This window comes from Mus caroli, chromosome 13, assembly GCF_900094665.2.
Source record: "Mus caroli chromosome 13, CAROLI_EIJ_v1.1, whole genome shotgun sequence".
Taxonomy (NCBI): Eukaryota; Metazoa; Chordata; class Mammalia; order Rodentia; family Muridae; genus Mus; species Mus caroli.
The window spans coordinates 82989707-83010553 of NC_034582.1; the positions used below are offsets into that span (position 1 = coordinate 82989707).

The following is a 20847-nucleotide window of genomic DNA, read 5'->3' on the forward strand; positions in this document are numbered from 1 at the left end:
GCTCAGCACAATTACCATGCTATGCTAAGCACAGCAGAGCATTTGCTTGTATGAGAAGATGAGATGCCCAGAGGAAAAGAGGACTGGAGATGTTTAAAAGAGATTTGTTTCTTACAAGGATGTAATTTGAAATCCGTTCATTCTAAAGATGTGGCTGAATGCTGCGATAGAGCAAATGAAAGCCAAGCATCCCTGTTACAATGCAGCCATGCATCGCACTTATTTGAAAGCCTTAATCAGCACATGGAGAAGCAAGATGTCAGACATCTTGAGGCTCTGCTTACTTGTCAGCTGCAAGATCGATAGAATGCAGATGCCATTCCTTGCCACACCCCAGAGAGTGTGTTTGCAGAGTGAGAAAGACTTCACTCTGGAGCTATTCTTCTCACATTGGTTAATCCTCTCGAGAGGACACTTGAGTTGGACACTTGACCGAGCTGGCTCAGCTGCTCCTGTTCAACCTGCTGGGTGACACCATTCTATTGCTCAATGGTGTTAATCTAAACAGTAGGCCTTAGGGTCAGGAGCCATTTCCAGTTCATTCAGACAACCAGGAGTGCAGATATTTTAAGGGACTATGTAAATTAAGGCTGAACATATATAGTCTTTACTGTTTAATCAATTCATTAATTTAGGTGCATTGATTGACAATCTGTAAAAACAAGCACAGAAGAAGCATGTATAAACAGAACCTCACAGCAAGCAAATATGGACCACCATTTACACTACTAGAGTCTCCCTTTAGCTGCAGAACTCAGCACAAAACATACTGCTGCTGTACTTACTATGGGGGTAATGATGGGGTATTTCTGAAACCCTTTATAATGCTGCTTGGCAGTTTATTAAAAAAGAGATCCTCCCCGTCTCAGGGAAGCCCTTCCTCCTCATTGAGGATATAAAGAATTTTTAGGGGAGGCCTCTGAACTTTAGAACATATAAATGAAAATTACTTCATTTTAAATGAATTGCATAAATAAAACTTTGCAATGACTCCTATAATTTATAATTTGTATTAGTTACTTTTGTCTTTAAAAACACAGTTTCTTCTAAAGATACTTTAAAAAATTATGCTGTCATTAAGTTTATGGTAGATACAATGAAAAATAAAATCCCATCTTACAAATCCTAACTCCCACTTGTTGGTGCAATGGACATGCAGACACAATAGAGATGGAGAGTTGTAGGCATCAGGGACATGCTTGAGAATCATAGGATGTTTCCCTTTTCAGTACCGTCCCTGCAGCTGGGGAGATGGGAGAATTTGGATCAGTGGCATATGCAGGTGAAACAAAGCTGGGTCTTCCCTGTTTAATCCAGCAGCAATAATCAGTTTTGACCCATTTCTCAAGAGGAATTAAATTCAATGGTTTTATATGTTAAGCTTAACATGTGTTCCCATTAATTAAAGAGAACACTACCTTTGTTATGTGTAACCTAGGACAGTAAGGTATCTTGTTTCCTCCCTCCACTACTCTAATACAGATCATTACTAGTTCTACCAAATTTTACTTTTGAAAGTTTATAACTCTTCCTCTTTGCTAACCAACCTTTAGATATCCATTTTCCCACTGTGATATTATTTCATTATAATTCTAATATATAATATATATATATATTTAACTTTATAGTGGAAATGATCAACATTAAATGAGAATATGGCCACAATTACAATATTTCAAATCCCTACGCAGACACAAGCACGCTCTTCTTCAGTCTTGTGCATGTACTTCCTCCCTCCAGCTCTTAACCAGTCTCTGAAAAATCTATGAAGCTTTTTTTCTACAAAATTGCCTCTACTTTCCTTATCATCTCAAACTATGTCCTCTTCAGTTCTATGCTAGCTCCCAATATTTTCCAGGCATTCTTTCCTCAAACACAAGACTGGACTATGATTCCCTCTCTCAACAATTCTCTTCATTCAGTACAACCCCACTACACTCAACATATGAAAAATTATTTTTATCTCCTCTATAAAACAAAATTTTCACTGAGAAATGGACTGTAATGATACCTTAGTAGCTTGCTCTTCCTTCTCTTTCAGTTATTGCAGTTAGAGTCACCTTACAGAAAGTCTACCTCTGATCATCTAAGTCACTGTCAACAGGATTTATAACTGTCATAATTTTTCTTCATAATACTTCTCAGGTTGTGGTCATTTCTTGTCATTTATTTGTTTATAGTTCACATCCCCACAAAAGATACTGATTCTTTGAGAATAAAGGGTTTTTTATAGTTTGTTCATTCCCTTGGATGGACACTTCAAAGGTGTATCCAGTTAGTGGAAGATAGATGGACTTTAGACAGATAAGCACATAATAAGAGTTCAGTAAATTAGTAAAACTTGAATTGGCCTATGATAAGTTTGTCAGGTTGTCTAAAGAATCAGAATTAGTAGAATGAATGATAAAAGGACCTGAATTAATAGAATGAATGAGTATATATATATTCATATGTATATATTCAGAAATATATATATTCAGATCATATGTTCAGATCATATATTCAGACATAAATATTCAGAAATACATATGAAATAGGAACTTTTTTTCATACTTGAGAAGCTGAAAATCTAGTTGTTGTTCATGAGGCTGGCTGCCTTAGCAGTCTCAATCTTGTGTGAAAATAAGGAGGTTCCTGGAGAACTGTTGGTGCTTTGTTGTTCACTAGAAAGCTGGAATTGTTGATCTATGTTAGAGAAGGACTCTGAATCAGCAGCAGTTGCACCAAGTTAAATGAATATGTCAGCAACAGGGAAGGCCAAGTGAGCAAATGCAAATAATGCTCCTTCCATTCATTGTCCTTTGTAATCTGGCTGCTACCAAAAGGTGTGAAGTATATTTGGAGTGGGTGTTGGTGCATCACTTAAGGTAATCAGAACAGGTTCTGTATTAGTTGATTCTAATTTGTGTAAAGTTAAAAAGACATCATACTTAAATCAGGGTTTGAGCCACTGACAGTGTCCAGCTAATGTCTTAGAGCCTTGGTGAATGCTAGTGTGCATTAGTCTCAGGGCCACCCTCTACCCTCAAGAGTCGCCTCTGGACCTCACTGTCATTCTCTCACGCTTTCTGTTTCAATGCATCTCATTCTGTGAGCACTTTTGTATCCAGAGGCCCTAGAAATATTCTTTGTATTCCCTTGGTGTTCATTCCCCTATCCTCTTTGCAGAGAATGTGATTTCCCCCAAATAACACAGCAGCAGAAGAGACAAACTCAATCTCTAAAGAATCACTCTACATTCCATATCCATTTTCATAGGATTAACTTCTGCTTCCATGAGTCCTCAGTTATGAAGTAGTATGATACCTCCTTTCTTCTTTAAAGGAGTAGACTAGATATCATGTACAAACACTCAGTGGGATGTAATATTCAAACACAGAGTTGTCATTCTATGTGCTAGCTCTGAATTATTATTGCATATTTCATTTTCATTTTGTAATAGGGATGGCAAATACAACCGTAATATATTTGAAGCATCTTGCTATGAATTGCCTAAGGTCACTTAATCTTAGGTCTATAAACATTTTCATTTTGAATTGTAACATCTTCTTTTATTATTATACTGTTGCATTTAATAGGGCAGTGGGGAGCATGGGCCAAAGAAAATTAGATTCTGAACCTTTTATGATGATGACATCCATTTGTTTGTGATCCCCATCATTAGAGAAGGAAGCTGTTATTGTGACAATGTGTCCTTGTGGGATAAATGCAAGGTTTGAATTTGCTCATCAGCTTCCTGTAAAAAAAAAAAAAAAGCTCCAGTAGCTGTGTTCAGCACCTATTTATTGAGCACTTATGCATGGAAAGATGTTGTAGTGAATATTTCTAGTGCTATTTAAAAGAACTAAAAGACCAGAAGACAAGAATCACTTCAACTGGGATCCAGTTAAAAGGAAATTTAAGGACATTATAGAGCAGTGTTCTTTAGTAACAAATGAAAGTCATATTTTATACTTCGAGTAGAAAAATAACACGGGGTTGAAGAGGCATCTCAGCAGTTAAGGAACACAGGAACATGGGCTGCTCTTAAAGACAACCCAGCTTCTATTCCCAGCACCTACATGGTAGCTCACAACTATCTGTAACTTCAGTTCCAGGAGATTTCATGCCCTCCTCAGTCCACAGACACACTCAGAGACAAATATGTGTGTGTGTGTGTGCGTGTATGTGATACTTTTTAAAGTTAAAGAAAACATCATCAATGATAATTAACATGGAGAAAATAAGATGTTACCTTTTAGATTCAGGCTTCATTGAGCAATCCTTCACAATTTACAGTACTGGATTTTCTTATATATGTAAGTGGAACAGTAAAATGCCGATGTTGTAAAAGATTGTTAGATGAAAGCCAGCAATATGGATTTGAGGATTGATGAAAGCAATGCTTATATACTTGACATAAAAATGAGGTCCCTTGTCTAAAAATACTTAATAGACACAAATACTTTATGAATATAACATATGAGCATACTTTTAAAATTTTTTATTGTCAAATGAATGACTGTGTGACTAATGAGAGGTTGTTGTAGGTTGGGAGTCATAGCTTCCTGGTTGTGTTATAGTACATAAACTTTAAAAAGTTATATCATCTAAGTCACTCAGCTACCACTATGGACTATGCTGGTTTCTCTTAGATCCTCCTTGCCTCCGTATGCTAGGAACAATGTCCTAGCAGCTTTTTATCTGCAGCTATCTAATGCAGATAATTTGCAATGTGGAAAAAGATTATTTTTCATATTCTGCTTGATTGTATGAGACTAGATCTCACATAGCCTGGGATGACCTGAAACTTACTATGGAGCTTGACAAAAAAAAAAAAAAAAGAAAACAAAACAAAAAACTAAAAACTAAAAACAACAAAAAACCACCACCACCAACAACAACAACAAAAACATGAACTTCTGATCCTTCTTTTTCTATCTTTTTATGCTGGGAAAATGCACCACTACATATGGTTTATGGAGTACTAAGGATGATGGCTCCATCTTTCTTCAGGCTAGGCCAACACAACTGTTCTATTTTCTCAGTCTCAGAAAAGTTTCTTGCTGTGGCAACCTGTACTTTTCCACATGTTTGTTTGTTGATGCAAGGGTTATGTGCATGTAAAATATCACAGATACATTTTAGGAAGGCCCTATTATAGTTCATAGATCGATTATAACTACGATAGAAAGATTGAGTGAAGAAATAAAGCCAGAAATTTGCCTTCAGTATTGCAATCACTGAGCACCCAAAATATGAGGAAGTAATTCTACTACACATGTCTGTTCCTGATTGTCTTCGGTTTCATTGTTGTGAAGACACATCAAGACTACTGCAACTCTTACATTTAATTGAGGCTGGCTTACAGTTTCAGAGTTTAAGTCTATTATCATCACAGTGGGATGATACATGGCACACATGGCAGCCTCCAGGCAGACATAGTGCTAGAAGAGCCTAGAGAGTTATATGTCTTGATCTTCAGGAGACTCTCCTCTGCAGGCAGCCAGGAAGATGGTCTCATCCTCACTGGGCAGAGCCTGAAGAAGAGAAATCAATATTCATAAGGGAAATTGGCCTGAAGATCTCTATCTTTGTTGGGTCTTTCTGTGGTTTAGGTATCAGATTAATTGTGGCTTCATAGAATGAATTGGGTAGAGTACCTTCTGCTTCTATTTTGTGGAATAGCTTGTGAAGAACTGGGATTAGATCTTCTTTGAAGGTCTGGTAGAACTCTGCACTAAACCCATATGGTCCTGGGTTTTTTTTGGTTGGGAGACTATTAATGACTGTTTCTATTTCTTTAGAGGGTATAGGACTGTTTAGATCATTAACCTGATCCTGATTTAACTTTGGTACCTGGTATCTGTCTAGAAATTTGTCCATTTCATCCAGGTTTTCCAGTTTTGTTGAGTATAGCCTTTTGTAGAAGGCTCTGATAGTGTTTTGGATTTCTTCAGGATCTGTTTGTTATGTCTCCCTTTTCATTTCTGATTTTGTTAATTAGGATGCTGTCCCTTTGCCCTCTAGTGAGTCTGGCTAATGGTTTATCTATCTTGTTGATTTTCTCTAAGAACCAGCTCCTCGTTTGGTTGATTCTTTGAATAGTTACCCCCGGAGCTCATGTCTCTAGCTGCATATGTATCAGGAGATGGCCTAGTTGGCCATCAGTGGAAAGAGAGGCCCATTGGTCTTGCAAACTTTATATGTCTAAGTACAGGGGAACGCCAAGGCCAAGAAATAGGAGTGGGGGAAGGGGGAGGAGAGTGGCGGGGAGGGCATGGGGGACTTTTGGGATAGCATTGGAAATGTAAATGAAGAAAATACCTAATTTAAAAAAAAAAAAGAAGAGAACTCAAAGCCTACTTCCTGCACTTTCTCCAACAAGGCCATGTCCACTCAAATAAGGTCACCTAATAATAATGCCACTCACTATGGACCAAGCATTCAAACACATTAGTCTATGGGGCCATATCTATTCAGACCATCACAGTGTGTTGAATACAGAATTGATGGATCTTCAGAACCTGTGTTTTATGAAACTTAAATGAGGATTGCAAACAATGAGTAGAATTTCTTGGCATCATAGGGTCCACCCTTAACTTAAACTAGTTTAACTTCTGCACACAGTTGACTGAGAAATGAGAAAGAAAAGAAATAATAACAAAATGAACATCATTTATTTGCATTCTGCTTATGATAACTTGAAAGTTCCTAGTGAATTTTTGTGAGTGTGTGGCCTAATAAGGAGAGTTAGGTAGTTTAAAAGTAACAATTAAAAGGACCTACTGAATAGTAGTATGGTTGAACATCTAATCTCTTTTTTCAAAGTACTGAAAACACCATCCAAAATGATATAAAACTTCAGATGCGCATTTCTAAATGCTATTCAGCTTTTGCTAAGGCTGCCATGAACTTTAATTGATCAAGATAGGCTCTGTAATTGTCACCAATGTATTTAGTGGTCTAATATAAATAGTCTGCAGTAAAGAATGTCTCTGCTTTCATCAATTTAGTATCCAAACATTAGACAAAGAACAAACAGGTCATTGAGATTCCTCTAACGGTATTAGCCTTTTATTAATTACTTTTTAATGTCTGATATAATTACATCATTCTCCATCTTTGTTTCACTCATCCAATCCCTTAGATATACCCCTACTTCCTCTTTGTCAGATTCATAACTTCCTTTTTCATTAAATATTCTCACATACAGAAATGTATATATATATTTGTGCATCCCTGAAATCATAGGTATAATCTACATGGCAACAGTTTCACAACCTTATACAAAGAACTACAGCCAAAAGCTGGACTCATCAAAAAGTTGGGCTCCTGCAGTTTTATAGCCCAACCAAGAGTAATAATGAAAGTTGCATAGCCTTTGATGAAATCTGTAAAATTCTTGAGGCTTAAAATGTGAAAGAAAACAAAAGGTCACAGAATCAACATTTAAGTTTTCAGTGTTCAGTGATTATAAATATGAACATTAGTTTTTATGCAGTTTCTAACACTGTAATTATCAGAATGATTGACTTCTTAATGAGATATACTGTTCTTTCAGATAGTGATAAACAGGTCAAATGCATGCAGAAAGGAGCACATTAGATATAACAGTTCAAAAGAACCTTTTTAAATTGTTAGTTGCAAGGAAGCCATTTTACTTTTCTAATCTCATTTTTCCTAAAATGATATGATAAATACTTACCCATATTTGCATTCTTAAAGTTCTAAGGCTTTTTGAAAAGTGTTATTAATTTTCATAGAGTTGTTTAATTGAATGAGCAAGTGTTAGAAAATAGATACGGTTAATGACAATGAGATCAGTGACCAATGAGAAAAAAATGGATAAATTAATTATAGTTAATAAAGTAAATGATTAAAATCTAAACTCATCTTGGTAGTCATCACCAATCAAGCTGATTTATATATATAGACACTAATAAGAGCAATATTCTCTAGTCACAGGTTCATGAATTTACATAATATATTGTAATAAATATCATAGTAGAATTATTGATTTTCCAAATCTGCATCATAAGAAATTGGGCATATGTTAATGAAAATTTAAAGTATTAGATTTTCCTATGTTACCATTTTATTACTATTGAACTTTTAAACTAAACTTAAGATAAGTGAAAATTTATGAACTGAAAAAATATTTGTAGTGTAACTATATGACTTTAATTTCACTTTTAATTTTAAGAACTAACTAAACACATTTGAAATATAAGATCATATCATCTTAACCAGTGCTTAAATCTTATTAATTTAATTTTTTTATTAGTAATTTTTTAACATTCCAAGTTATACATTTGTAGAAAATGTATAGATACTTAAAATACATGGACTATACATTCAAAATTGTAAATTTTCATTCAAAATATTTGAGATAACATTTTAAGTTTATTGCATACTCTAAAAATGCCATATATTCTGGTTCATAGTGATGTGTTATTTGAATGAAAATAATTGAATTATACTGTTTCTACAGTTTAGATTTCATAGTAACTATTATAAGTTTCAACAAATTTCTATACTGAGTCTTTATGAAAGCATATCTAACTTATACAAGTTTAAATTGGTATCTTTGTAACAGTGAAAAATTTTGATTCAAAGTTCATGTGTTCTAGTCAAGAGAATATTATCAACCAATATTTCCTAGGCACTAAAGATTCCTGAGTCTTACTAACCTCTGTGAATATGAAATGTGAAATAGAATTTAATTCTGTCTCATGGATTCAATATAAGCTTATTAAAAGAAGTCACTTTTGCTGATCTAGATCACAATTTAAGACAATATACTTGCACAAATCTAAATCAAAGTATAGAAAAAATAAGATTTTTAGAAGTCGGTTACAAAACACGAGACCAGAAAGAGCAGAGAGTGTCATAACTACCAATTACTATTTGTATATGTGGTAATGAGTAACAAACTTGTCAGCTGGATAGGATTGAAGTGGTTTGTGGGTAAAATTAAGCTCATTTGATCTTTGTCACAGAGTCTGACATCCTAATGATTTCTGATACACAGATATATTTTTTCCTGATTTCTTTCCAGAATGCTCTGGGCCATTGGGAATCGAAGGTGGGATCATATCTAATCAGCAAATCACAGCTTCATCTACTCACCGAGCTCTTTTTGGACTCCAGAAATGGTATCCCTACTATGCTCGACTTAATAAGAAGGGCCTTATAAATGCCTGGACAGCTGCTGAAAATGACAGATGGCCATGGATTCAGGTAACAGTGGGATGAGACAAATCCATTTCCCAAATTATCAGAATCATTATAGAAGTAGGTTAAGGAGAATTGGCTGTGATTCTTTCTCATGGATAAAATGTGATTTAGTTCAGAATTAAACTGGTTGGAAACTCTAAAAATTGTGGGAAACAGGAACATTCTATGTCTGAAAATCTGAAAATAGCATCAAGATGAAAGCATTCTTTAGTCATAAATATACTCTTTTAAGTTATAGTAGAGAAAAAGATCTTATCATTTGCATAAGTTTATTCTAAAGTGTTAATATTTAGCAACAGATTCAGAGACAAGAAAGTAACAATTCCATCTATGTATTTTTTGTGAGAAATAGTTTCCCATGTGCAAATATAAAGTGCGCATCAGATCGTGATAATATCCAACTGCCTGCAGAACCCCTTTCATAAATGAGAGAATTTTAATTCATAGTGCCTTATATCCTCATCAGCCAGCTGACTTTACCACAGGAGACAACACTGAAATGATGCATTGAGGGCTTTGCTAGAGAAGAAACATCATAGCAAAGCTGATAGCCCAAATTCTGTCCATTTAAGCTTCCAGAGCACTCGAGAAAAAGCAGAAATGAGATGTTTTATGAAAACCGAAAAGATAATCTGATTTCTGTGAAATATACTTTTGTTCATGTGGTTCTTTAATATAGTCACTAACAAGTCATTAGTAGCAGATACCAAATGGGAGAAAATTTCCAGTATACTGAGGGTCAAGGCAGTCATGCTGAAACTACATGAGGTCAGGAAATTTTTGAAATAAGGTGATTTTGGAAGATGCCTTCAACTGGCCTAGATTTTCAAGAAACAGCATAATCAACAGCTATACATGAGAATCTAGCTAACAGCATTTAGAAAACCAGAACTAATAGTGTTACTGGAGAATTGCATTTAAATCCAGTATGAGAATTTGCAAATGCCGTAGAGTTCTTCTAAGGGGTTTGTGCCACATTTTGTTGCCATGGAGTCTGCTGTAAGAATTTTATTAGATAAATCATCTTTACACTATAATTTGAATCAGAGAAACATGGAACATTTTATGTTACATTACTAAGTATAACTTATTTAAAGATTTATCTACACTGGGCGGTGGTGGCTCACGCCTTTAATCCCAGCACTTGGGAGGCAGAGGCAGGTGAATTTCTGAGTTCGAGGCCAGCCTGATCTACAAAGTGAATTCCAGGACAGCCAGGGCTACACAGAGAAACCCTGTCTCGAAAGACAAAAACAGAAACAAACAAACAAACAAACAAAAATCTACAGGCATTACAGAATTGTTGCTACAAGTCTGATTTGTGATTGAATAGAAAGACTTTCTTAGTTCACCTTTAAGCTAAACTCTTTGTTGGAGTCTCATAGTAAATTATATGTAAATTAGATACGTAGCCTTTATCTTCATAGTGATATAAAGTTACATAAACTTCCCTTTTTGTTTGTTAATTTATGTTGGCCTGCATTTGTGGAAATTACCTCAGAAGTTACAAGCGACCTTTTCATTCTGTAGCTACAGGTGCACAAAACGTACCAGATTATAGCAACACTATATCTATAATATTGTGGCAGCAAATTAATAAAAACCCACTTAAGGTTTAAAATGTATATATTAAGAAACACATATTTAATTTGATAGTGATCTTTCTAGACACACTTTAGCCATTCTACTTGTCCAGTCTCAAGCACATTTATAGAACTGCCATAAAAACCTTAAATATAAAATATTTAAATATAACATAAACATTAAGTATATAAATATATTAAAATAATACATAAATACACAAATTAAAATTTATTTACAGTTTGGATATTTCATATGTGAGTAATGAGTTCTGTATTTACATGATTACCCACGATTTTTATTTGTTTTATAATTCCTTCCTTTTATTTGACTCCTTCATAATTATGGCCTCTATTCTTTAATTGTAATAGTTTTATATATGTATGCATATGAGTTTAGAAATACAATTTGTTGATTTTATTTTGTGTTGCCCATCTGTGTTGGTTATGGCTGGTCACTTGGTATTGGATAACATATCTGAAAGCTAGTCCTTGGAGAAGTTGATTCTCCCTCTCTCAGCAGTGGTTAATTGCCAATAGCTCATTATCAAGGGGTGGTGTTTTGTGAGATATCTATCAACCTTGACGTGTAAGTTTGTGTGGTCATTTTCAGGTCTTTCGTTTCAGCAAGTATGTTGTTGAGATTGTATGGGTACAGATTATCTGATGTACATAGAAAACATTATCTTCCACAAGATATTCTGAAACTCTTTTTCTTAAAATCTTTCTATTCCCCCTTATGCAAGTTTTGTGAAACCTTAAGTGTAGTAGATATATTGTATATGTATCTAACATGTCTGGACACTCAATGGTTTGTTGTTCTTAGACCAGTTGTGACTTTCTATAATAGTCTTTGTTTAAGAAATAAATTTCAATGACAAAGAGTAAAAACTAAGTTGTCTGTTGGTATAAAAATAAATATTTAGAATGCAGTTAGATATTATACTGGCTAGGGAAATGGTAGCAGAAGATTCTTCTCAAAAGTTCATAGCCTTACCACTAACATGCACTGGGGTATGCTTACATTACCAGACATGAATTCTCTCCTATTGAGTCCAATTGAATGGCTGTTGGTTACCCCCCAGTATATAAATGCTGCTATGGCTAATTTGGAATATCTTGCAGTTCAGGTCATTATTTTGGTTCCATGGCTTGTATATATTATAGCAAGTTTGAGCCAGTGATTGTTTTTCTCCCTTGGAAGCTTGCATCATTACTTCTGAGACAGTAAAAGCTAGTACTCAGGCAGGAGGCATCCAGGTTAGTCTGAGCTTGATTTCTCTAAGTCCTTATACAAGGTCTCTTTAGTCTGGTCTTATCTTCGGTTTCTGGGAAGAAACAATGACAAAAGCAATGAGCTGTGAACTCCACTGACCAACACCTTGAAAAGAAGTGTCCTGTGCCTGATACTAGCAGTTGGTAACTAATCTATGGCTTTTTATCACCCAAAGTGGTATGTCTTCATTGAAATGAGTGAGTGTGTGTGTGTGTGTGTGTAAAACTAAGTAAACATAAAATAATCATTTTCTGTGGGTTTTTTCAAACATCCCAGTGTTATACTTTCTTCTTCTCTCTTCCTCCATATTTCCTCTTTTCATCCTTCTTGGTAAATCTCACCCCCTATATTCTCATATTTCTTTCATACTGTCTGTATCTATCCTAATATCTTCCTCTCCTTCTCTTTGCTCCCATTGTTCCCATCTACTTTCTTGGTTAAATGTTTTTTCCAGGATAAACATTCACATCTAAAGATTTAGAGCTAGGATCCAAAAAGTAAGAGAACACAGTGTTTATCTTAGGGTCTAAGTTAATTTATCCAATACATTTCCATCCATTCACCTTCAAATTTCATTTTATTTTTCTTCATATTTGAGTATATATTCTACATTATATATGTACCTCATTTTCATTATTCATGATCTAAAGAATATTTAATTTTTTCCATTTCCTAGCTATTGTGAATAAAGAGGCAATGAACATGTAGAGTATAATGTTGGTTCCTTTGACTAAACTTAAATATACTCATCTTTTATTAAGTTAAAATATTTTCTTTTTAAATTTATTAATCATTTGTTTACATTTCAAATGATACCTCCTTCCTGTTCTCCACTCCACAAGCCCCCCAAACCATCCCACTCCCCTTTGCCTCTAGTAGGTTGCTCCTCTACTCTCCCACCCACTCCTGCCTCACCCCTCTAGCATCCTCCTACACTGGGGCATCAAGCCTTCACAAGACCAAGTACCTCCCCTCCGAGTAATGCTAGATGAGGCACTCCTTGTTGCATATGTAGCAGAAGTCATGGACTGGCCTTTGTGTACTCTTTCAGTACTTCCCCTAATTCTTCCATTGGGGTCCCTGGGCTCAGCTCAATGGTTGGCTATATCTGCATCTGTTTTAGTTAGGCAGAGCTTCACAGAGGATAGCCAAAGCAGGCTCCTGTCTGCAAGCATATCAGCTAAGGTGTCTGGGTTTGGAGGTCAGTGGATAGATGGATCACATGGTGGGACCACCTCTGGATGGCCTTTCCTTCAGCTTCTGTTCTGTTTTTGTCACTGCATTTCGTTTAGACAGGGACAGTTCTGGGTTAAACATTTATAGATGGGCAGGTTGCGGCATACCTTCACTGGGGATCAAGAAGGTAGGTAGTCTGTTCAGGTTGCATCTCTCTGCGGTTGGGTATTTTGGCTAAGGCCATCCTCATGGTGTCCCGGGAGCCTCTCCCATCCCAGGAGTATGAGACTTTCTAGTGGCTTCCCCAACTTCCCTAACCCCCATTGATACTTATTTCTATTTGTTTTCCTTGTCCTCTGGACTTTCCTACTGTCTGTTCCTATACCAGGCCCTACCCACCTCTTTTTCATTTCCTTCCCCATCCCGCCTAGGTTCCTCCCTTCCTCTGCCTCCCATGATTATTTTGTTTCCCCTTCTAAGTGGGTTTGAAGCCTCCACATTTTGACCTTCCTTCTTGTTAATCTCCATATGGTCTTGTATCATGGGTACAGTGAGCTTTTTAGCTAATATCAACTTACCAGTGAGCATATCCCATGTATGTCCTTTTGGGTCTGGGTTATCTCACTAAGGATGATATTTTCTAGTTCTGGCCATTTACCAAACAAGTTTGTGATGTCCTCATTTTTAATAGCTGAGTAGTATTGCATTGAGTAAATGAAATACACTTTCTGTATCCATTCTTCCATTGCGGGATGTCTCGGTTGTTTCTAGCTTCTGGCTATTATAAATACGGCCACTATGAACAAGGTGGAGTACCCGTCCTTGTTATATGGTGGAGAATCTTTTGGGTATATGCCTAGGAGTGGTATAGCTGGGTCTACAGGTAGAGCTATTTCCAGTTTTCTAAGGAACTGTCAGATTAATTGCCAAAAGTTGGTTCCACCAAGAGTGTTCCTCTTTCTCCACATCCTTGGCAGCTTCTGTTGTAACCTGAGTTTTTATCTTGGCCATTCTGACTGGGGTGAGGTGGAATCTCAGGGTTTTTTTGACTTGCATTTCCCTGATGACTAAGGATGTTGAACATTTCTTTAGCAGCTTCTCAGCCATTTGCTATTCGTCAGGTGAGAATTCTTTGTTTAGCTCAGTACTGATTATTTAATTGGGTTATTTGGTTTTCTGGAGTCTAACTTCTTGAGTGCTTTGTATATTTTGGATATTAGCCTTCTATCGGATGTAGGGTTGGTAACGATCTTTTTCTAATCTGTAGATTGCTGTTTATCCTATTGACAGTGTTTTTTTTTTTTTTTTTTTTTTGCCTTACAGAAGTTGATCTTAGATGATCTTGATAATCTTAGAGCATGAGCGACTGATTTTCTGTTTAGGATATTTTCCACTGTTCCAATGTTCAATGCTCATTCCCACTTTCTCTTCTATCACATTCAGTGTATCTGGTTTTATATGGAGGTCCTTGATCAACTTGGACTTGAGCTTTGTACAAGGAAATAAAAATGGATCAATATGTATTCTTCTACATGCAAGCTGCCAGTCGGCCAGCACCATTTGTTGAAAATGCTGTTGTTTTTCCACTCTATGGTTTGGCTTCTTTGTCAAAGATCACATGACCATAGGTATATGTAGGTTTATTTCTGGCTCTTCAATTTTATTTCATTGACTACCTATCTGTCTCTGGACCAACACCATGCAGTTTTTATCACTATTGCTCTGTAGTACAGCTTGAGGTCAGGGATGATGATTCCCCTAAAGTTCTCTCATTGCTCAGAATTGTTTTTGCTTTTCTGTTTTTTTTTTTTTTTTTGCTATTCTGGATGAAGTTGAGAATTCCTCTTTCTATTCTGTGAAGAATTTAATTGGAATTTTGATGGTGATTACATTGAATCTGTAGATTGCTTTTGTTAAGACAGCCACTTTTACTATGTTAATTCTATTGTTCCATGAGTAAGGGAAATCTTTGTCTTCTGAGGTCTTCTTAGATGTCTTTCTTCAGAGACTTGACGTTCTTATACAGAGCTTTCATTTTCTTGGTTAGAGTTACACCAAGATATTTTATATTATTTGTAACTATATGAAGGGTATTGTTTTCTTAATTTCTTGACAACCCATATATCTTTTGTGTAGAGAGTGACGACTGATTTGTTTGAATTAATTTGATATCCAGTCACTTTGCTGAAGTTGTTTATTAGGTATAGGTATTTTTTGGTAGAATTTTGGGATTGCTTTTGTATACTCTCATATCATCAACAAATAGTAAAATCTGATCTCTTTCTCTCTAATTTGTATCTCTTGGACTTCCTTTTGTTTTCTAATTGCTCTAGTGAGAACTTTGAGTACTATATTGAAAAAATAGGAGAGAGTGGGCAGCCTTTTCTTATCCCTGACTTTTGGGATTGATTCAAGTTTCTCTCCATTTAATTTAATGTTGGCTGTTATTTTGCTGTATATTACTTTTATTATGTTTAGGTATGTGCCTTGAATCCTGATGTCTCTAAATCTTTTAACATGAAGCTGTGTTGTATTTTGTCAAAGACTTTTTCAGCATCTAATGAGATGCTTGTATGATTTTTTTTCTTTGAGTTTGTTTATATAGTGGATTTTGTTGATGCATTTCCATATATTGAAGCATCCTTGCATCCCTGGAATGAAGCATACTTAATTGTGTTGAAAATTTGTTTTGATGTGTTCTTGGATTCAGCTTACAATAATTTTATTATTTTTCGCTTGATATACATAAGAGAAATTGGTCTTAAGTTCTTTTTCTTTGTTGGGTCTTTGTGTGGCTTAGGTATCAGAGTAACTGTGGNTTCATAAAATGAATTAGGTAGTATTCCTTCTGTTTTTATTTTATGGAATAGTTTGAGTATTAGGCATTCATAGAACGTCTGATAGAATTCTGCACTCAAAACTTCTGCCCCTAGGCTTTTGCATTTTGTTTTGTTTAGTTTCCTTTTCTTTTTGATTTTTGTTTTGTTGTCTTGGTGATGGTGGTGGTGGTGGTGGGTTTTTTTATTTGGTTTTTTTTTGGGGGGGGGTTGGGTGAATCTTAATGACTGTTTCAATTTCCTTAGGCATTATGGGGATATTTATATAGTGTACATGATCTTTATTTAACTTTGGTACATGGCATATATCTAGGAAATCATCCTCTTCATCTAGATTTTCTAGTTTTGTTGAGTATAGGCTTTCATAGTAGTGTCTGACATTTTTTTTTATTTTTCTGATTTTCTGTCGTTATGTCTCCCTTTTCATTTTGTGATTTTGTTAATTTGAATACTGTCTCTATGACCTTTAGTTCATTTGGCTAAGGGTTTATCTATCTTGTTGATTTTCTTAAAGAACCAGCTTTTAGTTTTGATAATTCTTTGTATAGTTCTTTTTGTTCTTTTTTTCACTATTCAAATATTAATTAATTAATTAATTAATAATTTTTACAATCCAACCACTACCCCTCTTTCCCAGTCTCACCTCCCACAATTCCTCACCCTATTCCTCCTCCTCCTGTCCCTAAGAGGATGCTTCCCCCCCATCTGGCCTCCCCCATCCCTGGGGAGAACTCATGCATCTTTTGCCACTGAGGCTAGACCAAGAAGTTGTCTGCTATATATGTATGTATTGGGGGCCTTAGACCAGCTCCTGTATGCTATCTGGTTTGTGGCTCAGTATCTGTGAGCTTCCAGGTATCCGGGTGAGTTGAGACTTCTGGTCTCCCTATGGTGTTGCCCTCCTAATCTGATTTTTCTATCCTCCCCCTAATTCAGCCATAGGGGTCCCCAACTTTAGTACAACAATTGGGTGTAAGTATCTGTGTCTGTTTCAGTCAGTTGCTGGTTGAGCCTCTCAGAGGACAGTCATGTTTGACTCCTGTCGAAAAGCACATTATAGCATCAGTAATAGTGTCAGACCTTGGTGTCTCCCCATGAGGTAGATCAGCAATTGTGCCGGTCACTGGACCTCCTTTCCCTCAGCCTCTTCTCCATTTTTGTCTCTGCAGTTCTTTTGAACAGGAAGATTTCTGGGTCAGAAATTTGGACTGTGGGTTGGTAACTCCATCCCTCCTCTTGAGACCCTGTCTATCTATGGGACATGAGCTCTTCAAAGTCTGTCCCTACCCTGTTGGGCACTTCATCTAAGGCCACTCCTATTGAGTGCTGAGAGTCTTTCACCTCCCAGGTCTCTGTTACTTTCCATAGGGTCTCCCTACCTCCCACCTTCTGAGGGTGTGTATTTCCATTCATTCTGCTGGTCACCTGGACTAATCTCCAACCCCCCACAATACCTGATCATGTTCCTCCTTTCTCCTCCCCTTCCCCTTTCCCACCCAAATCCCTCCCTCCCTCTGCCTTCCATGATTATTTTCTTCACCCTACTAAGTGGGATTAAAATGTCCTCATTTGGCCTTTCTGCTTGTTTATCTTCTTAAATTTTGGAGGTTATATCCTAGGTACTCTGTACTTTTTAGCTAATATCCTCTTATTAGTAAGCAGGCAAATTGATAGAACTAGAAAATATTATCCTGAGTTAGGTAACCCATGTTTGCTTCCCTTATAATTGGTTGATTTCAACTCTGAGTTTATTTCCTGCCATCTACTCCTCTTGGGTGTGTTTTTTTCTTTTTGTTGTAGAACTTTCAGATGTGCTGTTAAGTTGCTAATGTGCTGTGTCACTGGTTAGTTTATGTGTCCCTGATCTGTCTATTGGTGAGAGTGGGGTGTGTTATTGTATAAGGATCAATGTGTATTTTGAACTCAGAAAAATTTAGATTAAAGAAGAGTTGGTCACCTTAAACAAAATAATTAAAAATTTATCTTCTAATAGGAATATGTTAATTACAATGAATGGGATAGCATGTGATGATGAATTGTTTTTGTGAAGTTGATATGAACTTGATATAAATAAGCAAAGGCAAAGGCAAATGCAACATGTTTTGCAGAAGAAGATTACTTGTACACATTGAGTTAAAACTAAACTTCTTTGCTGTTATTTAATATACAGGGATTAGTTATGCACAGGGTACATATTTTATTATTGTTTTTTTAAGAGTATCTTATTTCATATTATTTTCTAAAGAGAAATTATCAATTAGTTAAAACTCACACTTAAAAGACTGACTCTAATTAGGTACTGAATTCTTTGTGTGTGGGAGAATTCGTTATTAAATTCTCCAGTTTCTTGATTCTCTTATTTATATTCAGTATTTTAAATGAAGCTTTTAAGTACTTTGCTAAATCCACTTATAAGTGCACTGTTCTCTTAATCTTCTATGTGTATGACATAATATACTAATTTTTAGTATGCAATTTAATTTACATCTTTGTCTTGATGAAATGAAAATTAAAATTGCCAATTTAAATTTACATACTGAGCATTTAATTATTGATGACACCACAATGTTCATAATTGATTCAGATTTAAATGGTTAGTACAGTAACTTTAATTCAACAAATTTGTATTTTATTTTTACAAATTTTTCTGACTTTCCAACTCTTCACTTACATTTTTTGAGCTTTTAAATAGCAGCCACATCATACTTCAGATAATTAATACCCTAGGAAATAAATTGATATTTTGGAATCATGTGTTAGAAATAGGAAATTTGAACATATTAGTATGTCATGGATTATTGGATTATTTCATTTAAAAATCTAAAACTTTTCTATTAAACATTTGAAAGTTTTGCTAACTAAATAGGGTTACACAGGCTGACTACTTGTTATTTATTTTTTAAGATATTTTTTTATTTCTGCACATTTTATGGGACTATGTAATAGTGTTTCATTTCCTTCATTTCCTTTTTTTCTGAGGTAATTGCAGCTATTAAACTTCTAGCTATTCATTTATTCAGACTATTATCAAACATTTACTGAACAGATGTTCTGATGTTGTGACTTACTATATCAGCTACTTAAATGAAGCAATGTACTTCTTACCTGTAAGATATGCTGAGTCACCCAGTCTTGAAAACGTTGACTTCTGTCTTTGAATTTAGCCTGGTGACTTAGTGTAAGAAGTTAACATTAATTGCTCTAGCTAGAACTTCAAGTACTATATTGGAGAGAGAGAGAGAGACAGATAGAGACAGAGACAGAGACAGAGAGAGAGAGAGAGAGAGAGACCAGCCTTGTCTAGTCCCTGATTTTAGTGGGATTGCTTCAAGTTTCTCTCCAGTTAGTTTAATGTTGGCTACTGGTTTGCTGTATATTGCTTTTCCTATGTTTAGAGAAGGAGCTTAAATTCCTGATATTTCAAAGACTTTTAACATGAAGGGATGCTGAATTTTTTCAAATGCTTTTTTTAACATCTAATGAGATGATCATGTGTTTTTTTTCTTTGAGTTTATTTATGTAGTGGATTACTTTGATAGATTTCCTTATATTGAACCATCCTTGCATCTCTGGGATGAAACCTACTTACTCATGGTGAATGATCATTTTGATGTGTTCTTGAATTCAGTTTGCAATAATTTAATTGAGTTTTTTTGCACTGATGTTCATAAGGGAAACTGGTCTGAAGTTCTCTTTCTTTGTTGGGTCTTTGTCTGGTTTCAGTATAAACGTAATTGTGGCTTTATAGAATGAATTGGGTAGTGTTTCTTCTGTTTCTATTTTGTAGAATACTTTGAAGAGTATTGGTATTAGGTATTCTTTGAAGGTAAGATAGAATTCTGCACTAAACCCATCTGGTCCTGGGCTTTCTTTCATTGGGGAAATTTTAATGACTGCTCCTATTTCTCTAGGGGTTATGGGACTCTTTAGATGGTTTATCTGATCTGTTTTAACTATGGTACTTGGTATCTGTCTAGGAAATTGTACATTTCATCCATATTTTCCAGTTTTGTTGAGTATAGGCTTTTGAAGTAGGATCTGATGGTTTTTTTTTTTTTTTTTAATTTCCTTGGTTTCCATTGTTATGTCTCCCTAGCAATTAGACAAGAACAGGAGGTCAAAGGGATACAAATTAGAAAAAAAAAGAAGTCAAAATATCACTACTTGCTGATGATATGACAGTATACTTAAGTGACCCTAAAAATTCCACCAGAGAACTCCTAAACCTGATAAACAGCTTCAGCAAAGTGGCTAGATATAAAATTAACTCAAACAAATCAATAGCCTTCCTCTACTCAAATTACAAACAGGCTGAGAAAGAAATTAGGGAAATGACACCATTTACAATAGTCACAAATAATATAAAATATTGCGTGGTTATTGACTCTAACCACGCAAGTTTCACTTTCATCTTTCGATCTCTATGACAAGAACTTCAAGTCTCTGAAGAAAGAAATCAAAGATCTCAGAAGATGGAAAGATCTCCCATGCTCATGAATTGGCAGGATTAATATAGTCAAAATGGCCATCTTCCCGAAAGCAATCTACAGATTCAATGCAATCTCTATCAAAATTCCAACTCAATTCTTCATAGAGTTAGAAAGAGAAATTTGCAAATTCACTTGAAATACCAAAAAATCCATGATAGCTAAAACTTCTCAACAATAAAGAACTGGGAGAATCCACATCCCTGACCTTAAGATGGATTACAGAGAAATAGTGATAAAAAAACATATAATATTCGTACAGAGACAAGCAG

The 20847-nt window shown here is 35.4% G+C and overlaps 1 protein-coding gene across 2 annotated transcripts in view; it reads left to right on the forward strand.

Moving 5' to 3' along the window:
- Positions 1 to 20847, forward strand: part of Edil3 (EGF like repeats and discoidin domains 3) — a 482678-nt gene that overhangs the window by 285591 nt on the left and 176240 nt on the right. For both annotated transcript variants that reach the window (XM_021180302.2, XM_021180300.2), the window contains exon 6: positions 9041 to 9222. In XM_021180302.2, the coding sequence (XP_021035961.1) occupies positions 9041 to 9222 (182 nt within the window). The remainder of the gene's footprint in view (positions 1 to 9040; positions 9223 to 20847) is intronic.